The 23468-nt window shown below is 41.0% G+C and overlaps 1 protein-coding gene across 4 annotated transcripts in view; it reads left to right on the forward strand.

Moving 5' to 3' along the window:
* Gpd2 (glycerol-3-phosphate dehydrogenase 2) overlaps positions 1-23468 on the forward strand; it is a 142575-nt gene that overhangs the window by 95041 nt on the left and 24066 nt on the right. For all 4 annotated transcript variants that reach the window (XM_036184674.1, XM_036184673.1, XM_036184672.1 and 1 more), the window contains 3 exons: positions 14994-15158; positions 16376-16520; positions 22617-22810. In XM_036184674.1, the coding sequence (XP_036040567.1) occupies positions 14994-15158; positions 16376-16520; positions 22617-22810 (504 nt within the window). The remainder of the gene's footprint in view (positions 1-14993; positions 15159-16375; positions 16521-22616; positions 22811-23468) is intronic.

Here is a 23468-nt window from a genome sequence, read left to right on the forward strand (position 1 = left end):
TCCAGAGGAGAGTGGGCATCTTCTAGAAAATTCCATATCTTCATATCCATATGCAATTGTGCTGTTCTCTGTTATATATTTAGTTAGTGAGCGGAAGGGAAAAGTCACAAAGGTGACTGAGTGTCCCTTCCTGGGATGCACAGGCTGAGTGAGCTCTAGAGAATTGTTGATGGTCTTCAGAGCAGCATTTGGCTTTCAGTCAGGTCTCTGCTGCTGTGGCTGCAGCTCTCTGTGTTGCAGGACTCATAACCAGCCTGCGCCTCACTGTGTGGCCTATTTGTCCGTTAAGAAAACCCTGGCATCTGTGCCTCAGGTTAGATGTTTTCACCCCTAGTACCCCAGCCCTTCAGAAGTTTATGGGAAGTCTAGAGATAGAGAAACTCATTTTCATGTAACTATCACTAAACTTTCTGATATGACACTTGGGAAAAAAATTGATTAATGTTGAAACGTGATTCTGAATCCAGGTGTTTGTCCCTTGAGTCTAGTTTACATTGTATCATTGATACATCTATGTGATTTCCAAAGTATCAATACTATATTTTCTTTCTTTCATTAAAACTTTACTGTAAGGCCGGGTGGTGGTGGCACATGCCTTTAATCCCAGCACTCGGAAGGCAGAGCCAGGTAGATCTCTGTGAGTTCGAGGCCAGCCTGGACTACCAAGTGGGTTCCAGGAAAAGGTGAAAAGCTACACAGAGAAACCCTGCCTCAAAAAACCAATAAAACAACAACAACAACAACAACAAAAACAACAAAAACCAAACTTTACTATAAGCCAGGCAGTGGTGGTGCACGCTTTTAATCTCAGCAGTTGGGAGGCAGAGGCAGGAGGATCTCTGTGAGTTCAAGGCTAGCCTGATCTACAGAGTGAGTTCCAGGACAACCAAGGCTGTCACACAGAGAAACTCTGTCTCAAAAAACCAACCCCCCCCAAAAAAAAACAACAAAAGAAAAACAAAATTTTATTATAAAAATCTTGCTAAAAAAATAAAACCATGCACCAAAAACAACCAGAATCAAAGTCTGTATGCATATTAAAGAATTTCTATATGGTTAGCATGACTATTATCAAGACTTTCTAAGGTTTTCTTTTGCTTAATTCTGTGCTATATTCTTCAATATTGGCTTTATTGTATTAGTTTTGGAATATTGGTATGACTATATTAGAAGTACATTGTGCATAGTAACTTGAAATGCTGTGTAGTTTGTATTCTCTCGACATGATAATATTCTTACTTTTTTACATGACTCTGAATTTTGCTTGTGGAGTTTATGAAGATAGATGGTGAACAGAGGCATGGGGTAGCACAGAGGGCTTGGATCATGGGGAAGGTAGTATTTCATTTGAATTGTGTTACCTGTCGGGACCCAGAGAATAGAAGCCCTGTTTGATAGGCTTGGAGGAAATAAGTTTGGGGGACTGATATCTTTGAAGAGACTCATGCTGTTCTGGAGGAACCCTGGTGGAGAAAGAGAACTGAAGAGACTGGGACAAGGAGATGTAAGTCCTGGTCTAGTGTGCACCTCTTCGCTTTCATTTCCGTCAAAACTCCCGGCGTCCACTGCCTAGATTTTCTTCTTTGATTGGTAATTGTCTTTGTGGCTTGCCTCTTTATTTCTAAGTCTACTCTTGCTGGTCTCTTTAAATCTACAGGATGAGAGTGAATGAATAAAGTAATGTCAAGTGTTTCTGAGTTCTGTTTTAAGAATAATCTAGATCTTTAAAACTTCAATAAGGAAAAAAAAATCTGTGATCGCCCAACTGGTTTATGTCAGCGTTTTGGAAAGAATAGTAGTCTTTAGAGCAGTATTAGTGATATAAACCCCCTGGAGAGAGAAGAATGCCTGGTGCATGCTAATTTTGTACTTCTCCAGGTGGGAGAAGAGAGGAATGGCCAAAGCTATAGATAGAACAAAGGCATGTCAGTTGCAACCTGGTTGCAGTTTGGGCTCAGCTCTCCTCACCAATCCCAGAGCATGACATTGGTAGTTTATTTATTTATTTTTAACCTGTATCATATTAAGATCTAACTTTGACAAATTGCATTTTGATTTATAGTCTGTGCTTTTGGCTTGTGCTTTAATGGCATTAGCCAACTCTAGGCACATACTGAATTCATTATGTACCTTATGTATGTAAGTAGTAATACTTCCTTTTAATGAACATACGGTCACATCAAAGTGCTGTCGAGAGCATTTCACAAAAGCATCTTTGTGCAGTGCTCCTCAGAAGTTTGTTGAAGACTAATATGCTGTATTTTAAGTTGCATTTTAATGGTGTAATATATTATAATTTTGCTCTCTCCTTAAGGTGAATAGTCTAGTATCGTCTGTTATGCTTAAGTTTTTAATTAGAATTCAACATTTTGACATGTAAATTTTATTTGTGACCAGGTGAATTAAGAGTGCACAAAGTAATTTGACTTTGAATCTGTAAACTGAGCTATGTTGCTGACAAAGAATAGATAAGGCATTTTTTGTATTACCTATTGATGATGAGCAATTCACAGAATTTACTTATGTAGCCCTTTGGGGAATCACTAAGTCTGGGCAATGTCAACTAACAAGGTTCTTCTTTTAGATATTTATTTCATTTTATCTTTATTTATATGCGTGTGTGTGTCTGAGTGTGTACCTTTTGTGTGTGGGTATTTGCAGAAGCCAGAAGAAAGCATCAGATCCACTAGAGTCCCATTGGCTTACAGGTGATTGTGAGCTATCTGTATGGGTGCTGGGAACCAAACTTGAGTCCTCTGCCAGAGTAGCCAGCACTCTTGACCTTGAAGCCATTTCTGTAGTTCCACGAACAAGGTTCTTGTCCTTAAAATGTGGACAAATTTTGACATTGAGGACAGGGCTCTGAAGGCAGGTGGGTAGAGTTAGAGAAGTGAATCAGCACATGGGTTTAATGTCCATCTGGGCTTTAAGCAGTCTTCCATGGTGAGTAGCCTTGAGTGACAGCCACCTGTTCCAGCTGACATGGCAACTTTGTGTCCACCCTGCTCATCAGTGTATGGCTCTGGCAAGGACAATAGTCTTTGCAGTGCAATCAAATGCATGACGGTGTGCAGCTTTCTTCAGGAGGAGGGGCTTATGTAAGATACACCAGGTGATCCTTTCAATTGGTGAGAGGCCAGTCCTTGAGAGAAAGACTAGGTAGGATGTTCAGACTCCAGGCAAATGACCTGGGACAGGGTTCTAGTCCATGGGAACATGGGGAACATTGAGGCAGGGTTCTGGTCCATAGGAACATGGAGGGAGTTGAGGCAGGGAGATAAATGTTTGGTAGTTATGGTGGACTGGACTATAGCTGTAGGGATCACTGGACCCTTGCAGTTTGAAGGTAAACAACAGTTTGTGGGCATATGATAGCTTTGGGCAGGTGGGGGCTCCTTGTACACTGCCAGGTGTGGTGAAGGCTGGCTGTGGCTGTTTATATATATATATATAAACTTGAGTCTCATTACCTATTGCTACTTCATAGATAAACGGAACATTTTTAACATTCACTGAATTTCTCTCTCTCTCTCTCTCTCTCTCTTCCTCCCTCCCTTTTTCTTTTTTGAAAGAGCTCTTTGGAGTGTTTTTTTTTCCCTGAGACAAGGTTCTGCTGGGTAGCCTCCACTAGTCTGAAATTTCCAATCTTGCTGTCTCAGCTTCCAGAAATTAGGGTTATAGCCTTGTGCCAGCATTTTAAGCGAGAGCTATTTATGGTATTGTTTTATTGTAGTTTATGTAATAGTTTATCTGAAAAAAAAAAGCCCCAGCTTATTTATTGAATTATTTCCTTTGTAACCTCACATAATTATTGAGTGTAAATTCTAAGCTGTAGAATATTGGAAATGTTTTTTCTCCAGTCCGGGGGAATATTGATTACATATGTAGCTATTTCCCCTCCTGCCATCCCAAAGGGGGAAGTTCCAAATTACATGTTTACATTATTCTCATCAACATTTATTTTAATATATGACTATGGCATTTGGCACATTATTTGATGTACATAGTTACAATATTGATACCCTTTCCCTGTTAACTGTGTTGTACATAAACACCATGTCTTTTTGTCTGGAAGACAATTCAGATATTCTGTTATTAGCATAGAGTGAAATTAAGCTGAATTTTACAGTATTTTCATCTACGCATTGTTTTTGCCTGAACATGATTATTGGTGAAGACCTAGAATACCTGCTTTTTCATTTCTCTCCGGTGATCAGGCTGTGGGAAGTTGATTGGCATTAGAACAACTCACAGTCTGTAAATTGATTACTTTTAACAAACCAAACAAACATGAAACAAAACCTCACCACCTCCCTTCTCACCAGGCATTGTTGTCCTAGCCAAAGACAACCCCTGAGTGGGGGTGGGGCATAGAGTTCTTCCCCTTACTAACTCTTCTGAGAAACTAAACATCCTATGATGAGATCAGTGATTCAGGTTGCTGTTCAAAAAGGAAGTCCATAAGTCAAGCCTATGATAATAAGCAAATTAAGATCAGAATTTTGTCAGTAAAGGTTCAGACAGAGGGCTGAGACGTAGTTGAGTTGGTAGGTTTTTTTTTTTTGTTTGTTTGTTTTTGTTTTTGTTTTTTGTTTTTTTGCCTGACATATACAAAGCCCTGGGTTCATCCCAGCATCTCATAAGCTGGTTGGTAGCACTTGGGAGGTGGAGGCAGAATGCTTTTCATTTGAGCATTATGTAAAAGGAGAGGTAAGATCAACTTAATAGATTGCAGTCTTTGTTGACTGTGGTAGTTGTGTACTTATAATTTTTTCATGTGTTCTGAATTTGGTCAATTCAGAGACTTTAGTAGATGGACAGAGAAGTTGCTCTTAGCTGTATTTTACAGATTAAAAAAAAAATAGATCGAGGAAGGATATGACCCTGGTGATAGGCAGGGTCCCGACCAGGCATGGCCAGTTTTCAGGCTTGCTCTCCCTGGCGGATGTCTGCTCTTGGTAAACAGGCTTTTCAAATAATCTGGACCCTTGGCCCTGGTCAGAATGATTTGATAACAACTTGATAAAGCGGTAGAATCTTCTGTGATTAGAGAGAGAAATCTGATAAGAAACTGTCTCGGGACAAAACAGATAAAGGTTCTCAGAAGGCTGCTTGCAGTTAGAATTCCCTGGCTAGCCCTTAGTGCGGGATTCCATGTGTTTATTATGTAGGTCACACTCTGAGTCACCCCTGGGGTTGACTGTTCCTGCATTTTGCAAAAGAAGTATTCAGACAAATAAAGAGGATGGGTATGCATTAGTGAAGGAGTTCATTTATGTTGGCCTGTCTGTGATGAAAGGTGGTTTAGTTATATTAAGAGGCATTCTTTTGGCTTGTTATAGAATTGTTAGTTTTTTAGTTGGTCTATGTTAAATTTGGGAATAGACATTTTAAGAAGTAAGTAGAGCTGGGCCATGTCTGGAAAGTCACTTGAGCCTACACTGTGGCAGACGGATAATAAAGCTGAGGTATAGATAATGGGACTTGGTAGACATGCAGAAAACATTAAGAGAAAAGGAATTATCTTTTCCCTCTCCTTCCCTTCCTCCTTTTCTTCCTGTTCCTCCTCTTTTTGTGATCTTTCAGACAGGTTCTGTCTATGTAGTCCTGGCTGTCTTAGAACTCTATGTAGACCAGGTTGGACTCCAACTCATAGCTCTTCCTGCCTTTTGTCTCCTGAGTGCTGGGATTAAAGGCATGTACCACCATGCCTAAACCTTTCTTCTAACATTTTCTTGACTTTTCTTGCTATGTAACCCAGATTGGCTTTGAATTTGCTGTTCTTATGCGTAGTCATCCACAATGCTGGGATTACGGTTTTGACCCACTGTGCCTGGCATGGGAAAAAGATTTTCTTAGGAAGAGTCCCATAGCAAAGGAAATGCTGGGAAGTTGCAAAGGCCCAGCTTGAAAAATAATGGACCAAAAATGATTTGTAGAACCCTGTCCCAGGATCTACACTCTCTTCACTGTGGCAAGTTCCCAGGTGCACTGCCTTAGCTGCTGGCCTGTCTGTCACTGTTGTAGTTAGAAAACAGACAGCCCTGCCACTGAGCATCCGCTGCTTTTATTTTTAACTAATCTCCAACACTGAATGGAGAAGTCCTGTGACTAGGGAGCAAGACTGAAGGCTGACCTTTCTTCTTATGTGGGAAGAGAACCTTTTGGCAGGGCTAAGAGGTGAGACAGGGAACCAGGGAGACACTAGGAAGCCCCACAAGGACCAGGCAATTGCCTGCTGCTAATGGCTGTTTAAGGGGCTGTAACTCAGCTTAACCATTTTAGCCCAGGATACCATGTTTTACAGCTAGTGATTTCCTCTGTAAAAACGGACAGAATTTCCTGCTTGTTTTTTTTTTTTTTTTTTTTTTTTTTCCCTTAAGAGAAAGTGAAGAGGCCTGGATGAAGATTTGATACTGCTCTGTCAGTATGTTGGTCTCATTTTCCTCTGGGTTCAAATCCATTCTTCCATCTTCCTGTTTGTCTGAAGAAAAGGTCCATGTGTCAGTGGTAGCGAAAGGAGAGAGTAAAGCTAGAAAAGCAACTGACAGGAGGGAAGTGGAGTTCAGAGATTGAGGGCGAGTGAGGGAGGGACGTTTGCCAGCCTGGCGACCAGTAAAACCATTTAATTTGTGTGTGTGTGTGGACACCCACAGGCCATGATACACACGTGCAGGTCAGAGGACAACTTGGAGGAGTCAGTCCTTGCTTTCCATCATGTGAGTCCAGGGATTGAACTCAGGTTAGGTTGGCAGCAAGCACCTTTACTTGCTGAACAATTTAAAATTGAAAAATATTGTTGTTTTTTTTTTAAACATTTTTTGATAATAACCATAATTTGTGTTTGAAACAACATCTCACTGTGTTGTTGTTGACAGCACTGGCTGTCAAGGTACACTAAGGACTGCTAAGAAACTCCTCTCTTTTCTCTCCCTTTCATGTGTGTGTTGTGTGTGCATGGGTGTTCATATGTGTGTAGGCACACATGTCAGCAGGTGTGAGTAACTCTGGGTGTCTTCCTTGGTCTTTCTCCCACTTTTATATGGAACCAGGGTCTCACTTGAACAGAGTTCTGTGGTTGAGATAGTTAACCAGCTCCCTTGTTCCATGGACCCCTTCTCTACCTCCCCTGCACTGATGCTAGTCTGTCAAGCCCACCTGGTATTTACATGGGTGCTGGGAATCTGGACCTCATGGCTATAAAGCAAGGACTTTACCCATGGAGTCATCTCCTCTGCCCCCTTTGCTCTCTTCTGATAAATTAGATGGTAGCGGTGGCTCTAAAGGGGCTTTGGGTGGGATTATAATCAGATAAGGAAGACTCTGGAATCCATAAGTATTGCTCCAGGGGTTTAGGGCATACCTTTAACTGTAAATGAGTTTTGTGGTGAGATTCTTAGAGAACTAGGATTACACCTGGAAGGGAAGAACATCCCTGATTGTGCTGGTTCATTGGAGTCCTTCAACCTGACTCCTGCAGGGACTCAGGAGTTGCTTTGTAGAAACAGGCTTTGACACCAAACACACATTCCCTGTGAAATAAACTTTTCAAGTCTGCCCCAGATTTAGGAGAAGAAGAGTTGATATGTCTGGAGCATTGGGTTTGGTCACAATTTCAGAAAACTTCAGGGGAAAGAAAGGAAGTTTGCTCTGATATGAGGAACCTGGGAGCATGGCAAGACTTTGAATTTACTCCCTAGCTCACAGTCTAGGGCAATTGGATCAATCTGACCTTTTTGATTTCTGTTTCCACAAATGTTACTTGGGTACCCAGCACAGAGGCAGTAGCTGTTGAATAAATATCCAGAGAAAGAATGAATCTTAAGAATCTTCAGCTCAGTTTTCCTGGGTGCCAACTCTCTGCTGGCTGCAGCCCCACTGGCTGTTGACGGCAGCTCAATGAAGGTAGCTCTTCTCCATCAGAAGTAGGCCTTCCAGGCCTACCAATCCATTTAGCGTGTTTTGTGAACCAGGAAGAGTAAAGCAGGGCTGTGAGGCTTCCTAACTGCATGGCTTATTAAACAGTCTCCCGCCTTTTGACTCTCGCTCTCCAAACTCATTTCAACGACTTCTTGTCATATTGATCCTTTCACATTTGGTCTCCTGAGAAGTAATGAAAGGAAAGAAGGAAGAAGGAAGGAAAACCAGTTTGAAAAGAACTACTCTGGCTTGTGCTGGAGAGAAGGGATTGTCCTCAAGTAGGCAGGCACGAGGAGTGTTCATTGTACACTAATGTATAGAACATTTTTGTACGAAAATAGCTAATGAATACCCAAAGCATTCTGTTGTTTGCATTTTAAATGAAGTTTCATTTTTGTTACTCTAGTTAGACTCCTAAGTGTCTGAGAAGTAGAAAACCCACTCCTCATTAGATTCATTTAAAACTTTTTTCAAGAAAGGAAAAGTCCTGGGGGTATGGAAACTTTACTTCAGCATGTCATGTTAAGGCATTTGACAATGTTTCCTTTCCATGGGGCCAAAGACCCCAGATCCACCCTGATTGCTAATTATTCACACTGTAAATAGCTTATTTGAGAACTTAGGGGGAGACAAAAGAAACACGGAGGAACAAAAGGCCTCGGATAATGAAAAAGATATTGTAAAGAGAAAGGCCAGGCAGAATTGTGATGCGGGTCACATCCTGTGCCTGCATTTAATTGTACCTTTGTATTAAATAATAAAAATGATTACATGTTCGGTGCTAACAGGTGTCCCTTCCTGAGAACTATAGTATGGATAAGTGACAGCAAATTACTCCAATTCATCAACTTGGAATATTATGCCTTTGATTTTCTCTACTTTATATTAGAAGACTATAGTCTACATTAGAAGATATTTTCTGGAAAAATGTACATCAACCCGGGATGATTAAAAAAAAAAGACAACTTAATTCCTGATAAACATGTATAAAATATAGGTGAATACTTTATGGTGTCAGTACAAGAAAAGTGATTTTGTAGGCACTATCTAACATATTTGAGTCATACTGATATCAGACCTATATTTCTGGTACTTTTTTGCTTTTGCGTAAGCTTTGGATATCATTGCAGGTTAGCATTGGTGGAAGCTCATAAGTGGTCTTCCTCAATTGCTTAAAATTTTTTTTTTTTTTTTTTTTATGTTTGAGGGTTTGTCTGCATGTATATTTATGTATCACAAGAGTGCAGTGTCTGTGGAGGTCAGAAGAGGGCTTCAGGTCTCTTGGAACTGGAGTTACAGATGGCTGTGAGCTTCCCTATGGATTCTGGGAACTGAACCCGGCTTCTCTGACCATCTCTTAGCCACTGAACCATCTCTCCAGTCCCTTCCTTAATGCTTTAATTGCTTAAGTCTCATCACTCATGCATTGGTGTTAGTCTGGGTGGCACCTCTGTTCTTGTCTGTGGTAGGCTTGGGTGACTCTCTGCTCCATGCTAAACTTGAATCTGTTTGTGAAGTAGGTGTTGACGGAGTGGCAGAGCTGATACGACTTGGGCTGGGACAACTGGGGCGAATCACACTCCGAATATACCCCTGGGTCCTGCTCCCCTGAGAATGTCCTTCCTTTCCACAGCATGGGCAGAGAGTCCTTTGAAGCTCTGCTTTTGCCATGGCTACTAATATTCCACTGACTAGGCAATTTCCCATTGTGGAGTCCAGAATAGGAGTGAAAGGGGACACTGAAGACTTATGACAAGAAGGAGATAAGAGAGGGACAGTATTTGTAATATGTTATACAGTTACACAAATTAAATATAATTAAAATTTCTAGACCAGTGAAAAGCATGATTTCTGTTTTTTGTTTTTCTTCTTCTTGTTGTTTGTTTTTCTGATTTCTTTGGTAAAGCATTTTTCCCCCTTTTCTCTCTTTTTTTCTTGACTTTGTCTCATTATGTGGCCTTGGCTGGCCTGGAACTCTCCATATAAACCAGGCTGGCCTCACTCTCTGCCTCTGCCTCCCGTGTACTGGGATTAAAGGGATGTGCCACCATGCTTGGCTTGTCTGGTTTTTGCTGGACATTTATATAAAATATGAGAAGCAGATCTTTGAGAGGAACAGGCCATCACATGAGCTGTGCAATTTCAGAAGTACCCAGCCTCTCTGTAAAGGACACAGGAGACACACACAAGTTCATTGCTTTATCCATATTCTTCCAGCCAGGTGAGTGATGTCCTCAAAAATAGCAACCCAGAAATTCCAACCTCAGCATTGCTCCATGCTGCGCCCAGTAATGGGTCCTCTCTGCAGTCTCCACCAGTCTGGACACCATAAGCACTTTCAATCAATGATTCTGGAAATTGTGTTGCCAGAATTCTCCATGAAACGGTCCTCATTTCCACTTCCCCTTTTTAACTGTGCTCATTGCATGTACTTAAAGCAGAAGTTTAGAAGCTCCACACGGTCATGTACACACACCTGTGTCGCTCAGTTCCCTGTACTCTTTCTTTCAGAAAGGGAAGTTTTAAATGTAATGGCTACATTAAATTAGCTCGACTTTTGTACATTAGCCCAACTGGAAAGGGGAAGCTGCTAGAGAGGTCACTGTGACACCGGCAGCCTGAGACAATGAAGCTTGCTGTGAGGATTTTGTTGGAAATGGGGCTAAGGCTTTAGGAGAAGATATTTTTTTCTGGCAGGCATCTGACCCCCTTTGCTCATCAAAATGATTGTGTCAGACTCAGGTCAGGGCATAGGATGATGGGAGGAAATTCTCTTAATTGCAAACTGGCAGTTTGATGATGAAATCATGACAGGTGTTATTTTAATAAATTGTTTTTTCTTAAGAGTTAGACTTTCTGCAATAGTAGTACATGGGAGTTAGGTATGCCGGTTTATGCATAGTCTTTGCACAGCCAAGGATCATTTCAAAGTATCCTGTACTAAAGGATTGTAGGGGATCATTACAGCATCGTAGAATACCAGCTCATTTGCTACCTTTTTCATTTTTTCATATTAGTTATTCTTCATGTTCTTTATGTATTCTGTGTTTTTCTTCCTTCTTCCTTCCCTCTGTCACTTTCTGTCTCTCCCTCCCCTCCCCTCCCTTCCCTCCCCTTCTCTTCCTCCCACCTTCCTTTCCCCCTCCTCACTCAGCTCTTTGTCCTTTAACTTAGTTGCCAGACTTTAGTTCTGGGATTCGTGTGTGTAAAGAGTTTTTGTGCAAAGCCTGTCTTTTAGATTGTTCACCCTAAAGTACACGTGCTCACATGTGTTCTTGTCACAAGACTCCTCACCCTTCTGTGGAGGTCACTGGGAGTTTCACAAAGTCTACCCCAGCAACCTGTATTCTTTCTGGTGGGTACATCTCGTGCTGTCTTTGGACAGGTCCCCTCTCTTCTGCGCTTCTGTCCTCCGGGTTGTAAGCTTAGTGTGTGCACATATGTAAAATTTCAAGTGCAAACGAGAACAGAGCAGGAAACAGATTTGCGCAGTTGCCGTCTGGGCCCTTGTGTGGGTGCCAAGGTAACGCCGCTGAGTGAAACAGGAGAGGGTGCCTGCTTCTGAGGGAGTGGGTTGGGAAAATCTTAACTTCGTGAGCAGATCGATTGGGCGGGCATTTTAGGCTATCCTATCCTGGTGTCATGATTGGCAGTGTTGCCAAAATCTTCTTTATCTAGAAATAAAATTACAGGACGCACAGAGATACTTTTCAAAATGTCAAGAAACAGAGTGGGGCGATTTCATTGAAAATAATGAAAATGTATCCCACCTCAAGAAGTGATCACTGCAGGCGTCGGTGTCCGGGTGAATGGCAGGTTGAAGTGAGGAGCTTTGCTGGGAATGCTAAGAGGAAAGTGACAAAGGAGATGTCTGGGCACAGTGTTTCTGGGTAGAGACAGGCGCTCCCTGGCTCACAGAGAAGTCATCTCCATGCTCTTTAGCTTTTAGGAGCTAATTACAGCTGTGTGTGCTTCTCCACAGAACAAGGGCAACATGTGAGCTAGTCCTTGGGGATGCATTCACGAACATTGCTCCTTCATTTCCTGTTTATTCGGGGATGGTTAGTTTGGGGTTAAGTTGAGATTTTATATATTGCTGGCTTTTCTACTACCCTCCGATGTCTAGCTATCACTTACTAGCTTCTAAAAATTTAACAACATTTATTGGATATTTGTGTTGTTCTGAGGGAGGGACGTGGGGAGGGATAAACATAGGTCTCCCTGCTCTGCTCTGCATGCAGCAGGAGGATGACCCAGTCATTGCAATGGAGGGTCAGTTCCAGGCTGTCTTCTGTCTTCCCCATTATATTCCCTTCATTTGTCTCAGTGCTCAGCTCATAAGAAAGGCATGCTGGTTTGTTTTTTTTTTTAAGTAAGAGTTAGCTGGGGTATGGTGGTGCAGGTTGATCTCTGTGAGTTTGGGGCCAGGAATTGGATCCTAGGATAGTTTCCTGGAACTTCCAGAATGGTCCCCAACCAGAAGAGTAGTAAACGGCAAAGACAAGAAGGTCTGGATATCGGGTAGCTGCAGCTAATTCTGGCAATTCAAGAGTATAAGGACAATAGAGAAAGGACTGTGGTGGTCCAGTATTGTATCCTGAAGTGGTCCATCAAGGCAGGGTCTGGCTAGGGACTGAAGGGCTGTGGAAGGATTAGGAGCAAGAGGGTGTATTTCCACCCTTTCAACTGCTTTCAGTTGCAGAATGTCTATACCTTAAATTGTATTGGGATTTAGAAGCTAGTTAAGGAGGCATTTCTTCACACAGAAGGAACCGCCATCGACGCTTATGATGTGCCCCAATGTAAGTAATACTTGTATAACATACTCTTACTGCTTTTAAAATGAAGTAAAGAAAAGTGGGTGCTATCAAAGTCAGCTTGGAGCCAGTGTTGATGGTGGTGATGGTGGTGTTGATGGTTTGCCCTGAAAACTCAGGAATGCATTGTTTTGTTGCTGCCTTCAAGGTCAGGGATCATTCTCTTAGAGTTTGGAAGAAAACGACAGGCAAGCAAAGTCTAAATCACAGAGGCTGCAGGGAGGAGGGAGAGGGGAAAGAGATGGTGCCTTTCAATTGGACGTGGAGGTCAGAGCTGAAAAAGGCATTGAAGGAAAATGAGAAGTTACAGTTTTTGAGTTAGAACTCAGAAAAGCAAGGTGCCAGTGTAGCTGTGTGATCCACAGCAAACTGGAATTTCTAGAATTTAAAGTAGTCCATCCACGTCCGTGCTGAGGCAAAAGTGGCTGAGCCAATGAGTTCACCTTGTGTCTATGGTGCCAGCAAATGGCTTGGCTTCCTTGTGTTACCAAATGCATACCTGTGCCAGGGAGTCAGTTAGGCAGTCCACTGATACACACTTCACTTACCAGAAAGGTCCATGGGATGGATCCTATTTCCTATTAATTTTATTTTATTTTGAGACAGTCTTTATGTAGCCCTGGCTGTTCTCAAACTCACAGAGATCCTCCTGCCTTGGCCTGCTGAGTGCCGGGGTTAAAAGTGTGCACCACCATGCCCACTATTCTCATCATCTTCTGACCCCAGAGAGGAAGCAAGTGTACAGTGAGATGCTATTTCATTTCTTGGGTTGTGTGTATTCATCTAGCCTTGTGCAGCTTATTCTGGTTTTAAAGGACTCACGTTAATCAAGGTTGGCTTCTTAAACTGGACTATTGTAGGCTGCTTTAGGGTCATGCTAAGTCGAAGGTAATAGGTTCTGCATGTTTTCCCAATTCCCGCCTCATCTACACTGCCAGCACCTTTTCTTCTTAGACTGTCAGTCTGTAAGTTTTTTGATACAGTAAAAACCCAGCATAATATTTTAAGGGTAATACATGGCACAATTTTGGATAAAGCCTTTCCAGAACAATAAACATTTTGCGCATCAGGCCTTAATACCCATTCTTCCCTTACAGTGCATGTACTCAGGAGGAGAGTTTCTTCCAGGCTGGCATTCTTCAGGCAGTTTTCGAATAAGATGTTTGTGGGGAGGGGCTGCAGGATCCTCAGTCATCGATTCTCTCTTTATAACTTTGCCCTTTTCCCAGGAACAGATGACTCGTGCAGGGCTCCCAGACTGAATCACAAGGAAGAAACTTTACATAAACCATTTATACTACATGTTTGGTATGCTGGTGGCATAAATCAACAACAATATCCATTACAGATTCATCCCTGTATCAGTATTATCTTGATAGAACTGATCCCGGCGTGTGGGAATTTGAACTCTGATTCAATACATCTATCCCTGGATAATTAATTATTCAGGGCACAGAGAACCTGGCCCCGCAATGCAGAGTAATTCTTCCTGGTCAGCGTTAACTCCGTTGGCAATAATAAATAGGAAAAGTCTCCAGTGATGCCAGTATTTTAAAGTGATTAATCATCTCTTCCCCCTTCTCCTCCCCCTTAGTTTGCTTTAACTAAGATTTTTCAGCAATAAATCTCTAACAACACAGGTAGGAATTGTTCTGTAATTAAATTTTGCCCTGTTTAATTTCTTACCTTTTATGTGCTATTAAAAAATGTTACATTTTTAAGGAGCCCTGATCAAAATTCAAAGCAAGAGAAATCCTTTTATGGAATACTGAGATTCTTTACGGAAGAGGAAAGTCTTGAGTTTGAATATTAGATAGGCATGTACTCATAAAAATTGTTCATCAACACCAGTTGGAGTATCAGATATTCCAAGGTTTTGAATTGCTTCGCTTCCATGTTTATGGCTTTTCTGTATTAGAAAAAGTCTGACACATACATATGTTCCCACATGGAGGGAATAATTACTTATTTGAGAAATAAGCTAAAAACTTTCAGATAATTGAAGTCAGCTTTGTAGGAAAGGACTAATCTCATCCTTTCAATCCTACACAAAATGCACTTGCTGGAGAAGCAGGTAAATGTCGCCCAAAGGAAGGCCACAGATTTCCAGATGGTGCCCTGTAGAGCTGCCGAGCCATCATGTAGATTCCAGGTGACAGGGACAGATGTGACATATCTGTTGTGACACACTTGTGTACCACCAGTCTGTGGCTCGAGGTGACGCCTGTCCCTCCCCTGTGCTTCTGTCTGCTGCAGGACAACACAATGATGCACGGATGAACCTGGCCATCGCCCTCACTGCTGCCAGGTATGGGGCTGCCACAGCCAATTACATGGAGGTGATGAGCTTGCTCAAGAAGACAGACCCCGTAACCGGGAAAGAGCGTGTGAGCGGTGCACGCTGCAAGGACGTCCTCACAGGTATGCCAGGGGCCACGAGGGAGGCATTCCTTAGCATTTTGCTGTGCCTGTATAATGAGTGAATTAGGATTTTTCTGTCACTTTACTTTCAGTGAAGGCAGACTTCAATCATATTAATTATATTCTTTATTGTCAACAATGCCTAGTTTAACATGAAAATTTTCCCTTGTGGGACTTGCCAATTTTTCCCTTTTGTGTTAAATAGTAACACTAATGATAAGGATAATAATAAATGCCCATAGAACTTCCACAGCTGTGAATGCATTTCATTTCCCTCACAGAAACATGTGATTAATAAAATTAAAGCAATGTACCAAGTCTTTGAGCATCACTTAGGTGGCACAGGCAGGGCATTTACGTGTCCTTCGAGTCAATCACTTATAACTTTAGATTTCCATTCCTGCTGCAATGCTATCACTAGGTAGGGTGGCTGCAAAATTGCATCATTTCTTGAGCAAAAGCAACACTTGTGAAATGTATTTTCTCATAGTAATATAAACATTTGGATATTTTTTTCTAGTTGGAAAAAATGTAGAGAGTGTGTGTGTGTGTGTGTGTGTGTGTGTGTGTGTGTGTGTGTGTGTCTGTGTGTGTGTGCTCGCGCATGCTCATATGCACATGCCACAGCTTGAATGTGGAGGTCAGAGGATAACTTTGGAGTCAGTTTCCCTCTTCCATCATGCAGGTTCTCAGGATCGAACTCAGGTTGTCAAGCTTGGTGTCAGGCATCTTAATCCACTGAGCTTGCCCGCTCTCCCTTTCATTTCCTCTCTCCCTCCTTCCTTTCCTCCTTTTTCTCTTTGCATTTGGGTTTTAAGGACAAACCTTAACTCATCCCACTTTCTTTGTGTTTAGCACATTATATGGTTTTTGTTTTCCAGTGCTGGGGATTGAACTCAGTTTTTCAAATACTAGGTAAGAGCTCTACCACTGATCTGCATTCCCACGCTCCAGATCATAGGCACTTTATAAATAGACTGAGAACCACAAAGAAAAAGTGGTTTGCTTTTTCCCTTTCTAATTTGGACTTGTTTTGGGTAAATTTACTCAGAAGTGAGGCTTTTGTTTGTCTCCTTCAATAACTCTGGATGTTCCTGTCACTTAGTGTGGCAGGCACTCTACTTCAGCGTAGGTTAAGTTAATAGATGAACTAATAATCCAGCATTGGTGAGCAGAGAACAAACGGAGTTTGTAATTGATGCTGCTTTTCTTCACAGGGCAGGAGTTTGACGTGAAAGCCAAATGTGTTATCAATGCCACTGGACCTTTCACAGACTCTGTGCGCAAAATGGATGATGAGCATGCTCCTGTCATCTGCCAGCCCAGCGTGGGTGTCCACATTGTGATGCCTGGGTACTACAGGTAACAGCATTCAGTTTTGACACCCATCACCTGAGGAAGAGCCTCACATACACTAAATGTCTTCTATTATGCTCTTAAAATTCTTTTTGAAGTGTTTGCTATGGTTTATTTAAATTTTTTTTCATTGTGTATATTTATGGTTTACAGTTCTGTTACATGAGGGATATTTGCTCACAAGCATTCATTGTACATTGAGCGTGTTCCTCCCATGTCCCCTGCCTTCCTCTTTTTCCCCCTCCCCATCTCCTTTGACTTCTTTCATGTTGTATATACATAAACGATTTTAGGGATCTTTATAAAAATCTAGGAAACACATGAGAGAAAACACATATTTGTGCTCCTGTGACTGGTGTAACTGGTGTAATATGACTTTGTCACGTCACACCATCTTCCTATAAACAACATGACTATCCTTCTTTAGGATGAAAAAGAAACTCCATGTGTGTATACGCCACTTTTCCTCTGTTGTTGGGACGCCTTGGTTGGTTTCTTAGCTATTGAGAACAGTGTGACAGTAGCATCGATGTGTTTGTCCCATGTTGCCTTGGAATCTTTTGGTAACTGTGTAGGCATGGTATAATTAGGTCATATGGTAGATCTGTTTCTGTTTTTAGCTTTTTTTTTTTCCCCCAGAACCTCTATGCTGATTTCCGTTGAGGCTGGACTAGTTTACATTCCTGCTGGTAGTGGATAGGGGTCCTCTTTTGTTCATATCCCTGCCAGCATTTATTGTTATTTGCTTTCTTAATAACTGCAGTTCTGACCGAGGATTAGTGGCAGTGAATTTTTTTTTCTTCATTCATTTATTGGCCATTTGTGTTTCATCTTTTGAGAACTTTCCATTTCATTGGCCCAATCAACTTATTCACTGGCTTGCTTGATTTATTTTTAAAACATTTTATTGCATTTATCTGTTTGGTGTGTGCATGTTGTATGTGCACATGAGGAGGAGTGTTCATGCGCAGACATGCACATACACAGGTGTGATCATATGCAGGTGTGCATGCATGCCTGCGATAGCACGTATGTGGAGGTCAGAGGACAGTTTGTGTGAGTCAGTTCTCTCCTTCTGTCTGGGTCCAGGCATTTAAACTCAGGTCATCAGTCTTGGCAGCAGACAACCTTTACCTGTCTCTGATTTGTTTGTCTATTATTTTTTGAGTTTTTGTATATTCTAGAAATGAGTATTTTTTCAGACATATAACTAGCAAGAAATTTTTTTTCCATTCTGCAGACATTCTTCACTGGATTAACTGCCTCCTTTGCTATGCAATTTTCAATTTCAGGAAGTCCCATTTGCCAATCGGCATTATTCACTGAACTACTGGAGTCCTATTGAGAATGTCCTTGCCTGAGCCTGTATCTTGAAGTCTTTTCCTCCTATAGCATCAGAGCTCCATATCTTCCATTAATGTCTTTGACCTACTTGAAGTTGTTTTGTGTATGTGGACGTCCAGTTTTACCATTTGTGCAAGAGGCTCTCTTGTCTCTCATGTATATTTTTGGCATTTTTGTCAGAGATCACATGGCTGTATTTGAGTAGGTTTTTAGTCTGTGTTCTCTATTCTCCATCTAAATTATTGTTACTAATTATCATTAATATATAAGATATCTGTGGACAAAAGTGTCTAAGACTATGCAAAGAGTACAGATCATCTAGTAACTAATAATTCTTCATGAAATGTCTTACATATAAAGTTGTTCATTTTGACATTATTGAGAAAGATTAGAAACTACTTCAGTTCTACCTTGGAGAAATAAATAAACTACAGCTTATTTACACAAGAGAGTATTATGCGCCATTAAAAATATGACTTCAAATAAGTTTAGTAGGTTAGAAGTACACTAATGATACAATGTCACTTTAAAATGCACATCTTGAGATTGTGCAATAGGATCTAAGAAATACATGTGTCTACAAATTTTCTACATAAAGATCAGAAACATGTTGAACATTAATCCTAGACCCCATGGTTTTGGATGAAAATGTTCTATAAACGTTTTAAATATCTGAGAAAATAGGCACCTAGGAACACCATGTATGTTGTTTAACCACCCATGTTTTTCTAGTCTGTTGGCCTGTTTAGATGGTGAGAACACAGATGCAGCTTTTATCCTCACTGCTGAGATTTTCCTATATCTTTCTCCCCCCTCTTTCCTTCTTGCCTCTCTGTTCTATTAATTGATTGATTGATTGATTGATTGATTGGTATTTTTCCCGAGACAGGGTTTCTCTGTGTAGTTTTGCTGCCTGTCCTAGGTTTCACTCTGTAGACTAGGCTGGCCTTGAACTCACAGAGATCCACCTGGCTGTGCCTCCCCAGTTCTGGAATTAAAGGCATGCGCCACCACTGCCTGGCTCTCGGTTCTTTTTAAACAGAGTTTCATCTGTAGACCAGGCTGGCTTCAAACTCTAGATCCTGCTGTCTCACCTTCGGGATTGCAGGCCAGGTCTTAGGTTTTCTTCATTGTTGTATCACTCACCCACAGAGGTCTTAGGTTAATGCGGACGCTTCAGTCATGTCTTTTGAAGCAAACCTGATTTCTGAACCCTAGTTTCTCCATTATTGGAAAAGGACTCACCGTGCTCTTGCAGAGTGATTAGACAAGGAGAGGAAGTTACCACATTGACACTGAACTTCCTGCGTTGACTACTACTTTACCCTCCTGTCAGCATGGACCCCGATGAAGCCACTGTGAACTTCTGATTCTGTATCGCCTTAGCACATCACTTGTGTACAAAGTTTGGTAAGGGTCTGTTTTGAGATAGCATCTAATCTGTTGTCCAGAATGGCTTCAGATTTCTACATTCCTTTTGATTCAACCTCCCAAGAATTGGGATTGCAAGCATCAGCTGTACCTGTTTTGTTAACTGCTATGTCTTTATGTCTGATTAGTGTAGAAACTTGATGACTTTAGTAGCCATAGATTTTTGGAATGTAGGCTAGTAGATAAAGAGTTAAGGTTGTATGTCCACTGTTTCTTTTTGGGTTATTTGCAGAAGTATCTTTATGGAATAATAAAAATTGGTATAATCCTAACATTCCACACATGGAGTGACTGTATGTTATGGTAACAGCTTTTAGGCATATGTTTGGGGGAAGTAGGGAAGGTTAGTAATATTGTTTTAGAGATTTATTTTCTTTTCTCTGTATTGGTATTTGCCTGCATATATGTCTCTTAGAGCCTGTGGAGTCAAGAAGAAGGTGTTGGATTCCCTGGTCTTGGAGTTATTGATGGATTCAGTATACCGTGTAGGCACTAGGAATAAAACCTGGGCCCCCATAAAGAGCAGCCAGTGCTGTTAACCACTGAGCCATCTCTTTAGCCCCAGAAGAACTATTTTAACTTCAGAAAATGTGATATACAGAAATCATTTCTATAAATTTACTCTTAAAAACCAATTTTTTGATTTTAAGAATTTTCCTTAGAATTGTGGTTCCTTCCAAAAGCAACATTAGCACTCCAATTGACTGCTGTATGTGAATGTAATCACCTCTTCCTTTCAGGCTGCTTTTTACTACTGACAAGAGGTCAATTTTTCCCCCCTGTAATGTGTGTACATACTGTTAGCTCTAGCACTGATTGCTAAGTGGTTAACAATAAATTGATTTCAGTTTAACTAAGGGTTCTTCAGGAAAGCAATGGTCTGCATGAGAAAAATGTTCATTACCTTTAATCCTAGACACACACATAAATTAGCAAGCTTCCCCTGCTGATGCCAAATGAATCATACAGATTGAAAAGCGCCGTGTGCCTCTCATGTTGTACTGTCACCAGAGCTGACTCTTTAGGGTGACCTTGCAGAACTAATCCTTCATAAGAAAACAAACTTTTCCTCAAGGGAGACTATGAATTAGGTAATTTAGAACTGATGAAAGATACTTCCAAGTGGATTCTGAAAATTTTATACCATTTGCGAGTAGTTCTGTCTTCCCTCTGTGCTTGTTAATTTTATGCTGGGCACATATGTCTTCACTTAAGCAGCTGATTCTCTCCAGGTTCCAGGTACATGTGGCCTGGTAACTGTCACCTTCACCCTTTCAATGGCTTTTATTGCAGTGGAAGTTTTTGAGGGTCTCAGGAGTTGTACTTTTTCAACTATACTTCCTACTCAGGGTCACTTAATAGTAGAATCTTATACTTAAGTTTATCGTTTGTGTTATTTAAAACTTGTCGTGGGTTTTCCAGTTTGTGAGATGGTTGTATGTAAACTATGTCAACATGAAATTTCTCTGAAGTTGCTCACATGTTTTGTTTCAACAAAAGGCCATTTATCAAACCATAGCTTGGAATTTGAAGTTCGTGTCCAACCTAAAGTGACAGGTGGTTTAATCTAAGGGGGCATCAATTTGGAGCCCCTTCCAAAATTTTCTAAGACATGAGGTTGACTAGGAATTGTTAAATCCTTTTTAGAGAGGGGAAAAATAATATTGGACACTGGTTTTCAGCATGTTAGAGTGAAATTTACTTCTCCTGGGAACCTGGATGGTGGTAGGAACCTTAGGGAAAGGATTTGAATGAGCAGTACTCTTCCCTGGGCTCTTTGAATTTAGAACTCAGAGCTGTGCAGGGCTGGCAGCCTTGCAGAGAAAGACTGGTCCTCCCCATAGTTTACATAAAGAAGAGGCACTCATGGAGCTGATCAAAGATTTCTGTTTTAGTTTTTGGTTTGCTTTTTAACAGTTGTTAGCCTCTCATCTCCTTACCCATTTGAATAAATCTTTGAATGTTTTAAGGGTATAATAAACAAAAGAAGTCTACTGTATGCTCTTTAAATACATTTGTGTAAGAGAGATTTCTTGAAAATCACTTAAACTAAATGTGATTGTTTCCTGCCTGAGGAATTTCATTGCAGAACATACCTTTAACTCTAGCTCTCTGGGAGAAGTCAGTCAAATGTGACAGCTATGTAAAGATTTCTATTACTCGATTTGAATATGACACTTTTTCGGATCCTTTCCACTTCTTTGACAACTTCACATTTTCTTGAAAGTGTACATTCAAACAATAGTTTGTAGTCAGCAATCCAAGGATTTTATATTTAATATGATTTACTTATTTTATGCCAGTGAGTTTGTTGTCTGCATGTGTGTCTGTGCACCTTGAGTGTGCTGGTACCCAAGGAGGTCAGAAGAGGGCATCCTTTCCCCTGGAACTGTAGTTATCTATGTTATGAGCTGCTACATAGGTACTGGGACTTGAACCGTGATCATCTGGTAGAAGGGCTAGTGCTCTTAACTGCTGAGCCATCTCTCCAGCCCCATCTATGGGTTTTATTAATGTTTGTTTACAGTTGCCCATTCTTTCTAGAGTATTTGTGTTTAATTTGTACAGCATATGTTAGTGAAAATTCTTGGCTAAGATTTAGAAAGATTTTTGTATCTGTGTGAGGGGCTTGTCTTTCACTTTAATTGTTGACATAATACATTAGTGTCTTCTGTTTGGAAGATTCTCACTGCTAACCTGTTCCTCTCCATTTGGCCCAACCAATAGCTGCTATTTAGCAAACAAACAAAAACAAACAAACAAAAGACCAACCTCTTTTTTTCTCCATATACTTGCTGACACTCCTGTCACTTTGAAATAAGGTAGGAAATCACATATTTGACAAAGTGGCATGGGTTCATTTCAGCATCAGGAACAAAGGCCTTACTTGGTGATTTCATTTTAGTTTCCAGAAAGTTTGGCTTTGCTTTCTCATGTACTTCTCAGGTTTTCTACCATGGGTTGTGCAAAATGTCAAGTGTCCCAGGAAAATACTTTTCATAGACTCCAAGAAAGGTTGAAGAGTCATCGTTAATTGGCCATAGTAAAAGAAATTATAGGCATTTATTCCACTGACATTATCTAATGTGAATGGTCCAAAGTATAAAAACCCAAACAACTAAGACAATTAATTAGCCTCGCATTGTTAGGTGGAGATGGTTGCAGGATGATATTACCACATTTGCTCAGTTCCTTATTTTTTTACCATTTTTTAAAATTTTAGGAATTCTATGGATTAGGATGGAATAAGTAGTTCACTTCTTCTTTTTTTTGCTTATTTGAACATTAATGCCAAACAGAAAATAAATTAGTTTCTTTTTACTTCAGCCCTGAAAGCATGGGACTTCTTGATCCTGCAACCAGTGATGGGAGAGTTATTTTCTTCTTGCCTTGGCAGAAGATGACTATTGCTGGCACTACTGATTCACCAACAGAAATCACACACCATCCCATTCCTTCAGAAGACGACATCAACTTCATCTTGAATGAAGTGCGCAACTACCTGAGTTGTGATGTTGAAGGTAACATAAGTGCTCCTGTAATGTTTCTTCCCTCTTTGACATCTATCAGACTTTTCCAGGCCTTTCTTACCTCTAGCCTGAAATATCACCACACCTTGAGTGCTATAATCCTTAGCTTTCCCTCCCCTCCCCTCCCCTTTCCTCCTCCTCTCCTCCCCTCCCCTCCCCTCTCCTCCTCCTCTCCTCCCCTCCCCTCCCCCTCTCTTCCTCCTCACCTCTTCCATTAATCACTAATTAAGAAAATGCTCTATAGGCTTGCCTATAGCCCTTTCTTATGGGGGCATTTTCTCATTTGAGGTTTCCTCCTTTCAGATGATTCTAGCTTGTGACAAGTTGACATAAAACTGGCTAGCATACCTAGAACACCATGCATCCCCTTACTCATTTTATCTCTCTGGCTATTGGCTAGTTTTATGTCTGTACTTCCTCCTACTCCCAGACAGAGTATTATTGTGTAGCCCAGGTGTGCTTTGAACTCATAACAATTCTCCTGTTTCAGTCTCTCCAGTGGAATTATCGGAGTATGCCATCACATCTGGCTCAACTGTGTCATTTCATACTTAGACAGTTGGAAGTGGTCCTTAAATGGCTTCTTTGTTTTTATCAACCCCCCTTCCATGTGTTCTGTGGTCGAATGGCTGTATTATTTATCCTTACC

This window comes from Onychomys torridus, chromosome 4 (assembly GCF_903995425.1).
Source record: "Onychomys torridus chromosome 4, mOncTor1.1, whole genome shotgun sequence".
Lineage (NCBI taxonomy): Eukaryota > Metazoa > Chordata > Mammalia > Rodentia > Cricetidae > Onychomys > Onychomys torridus.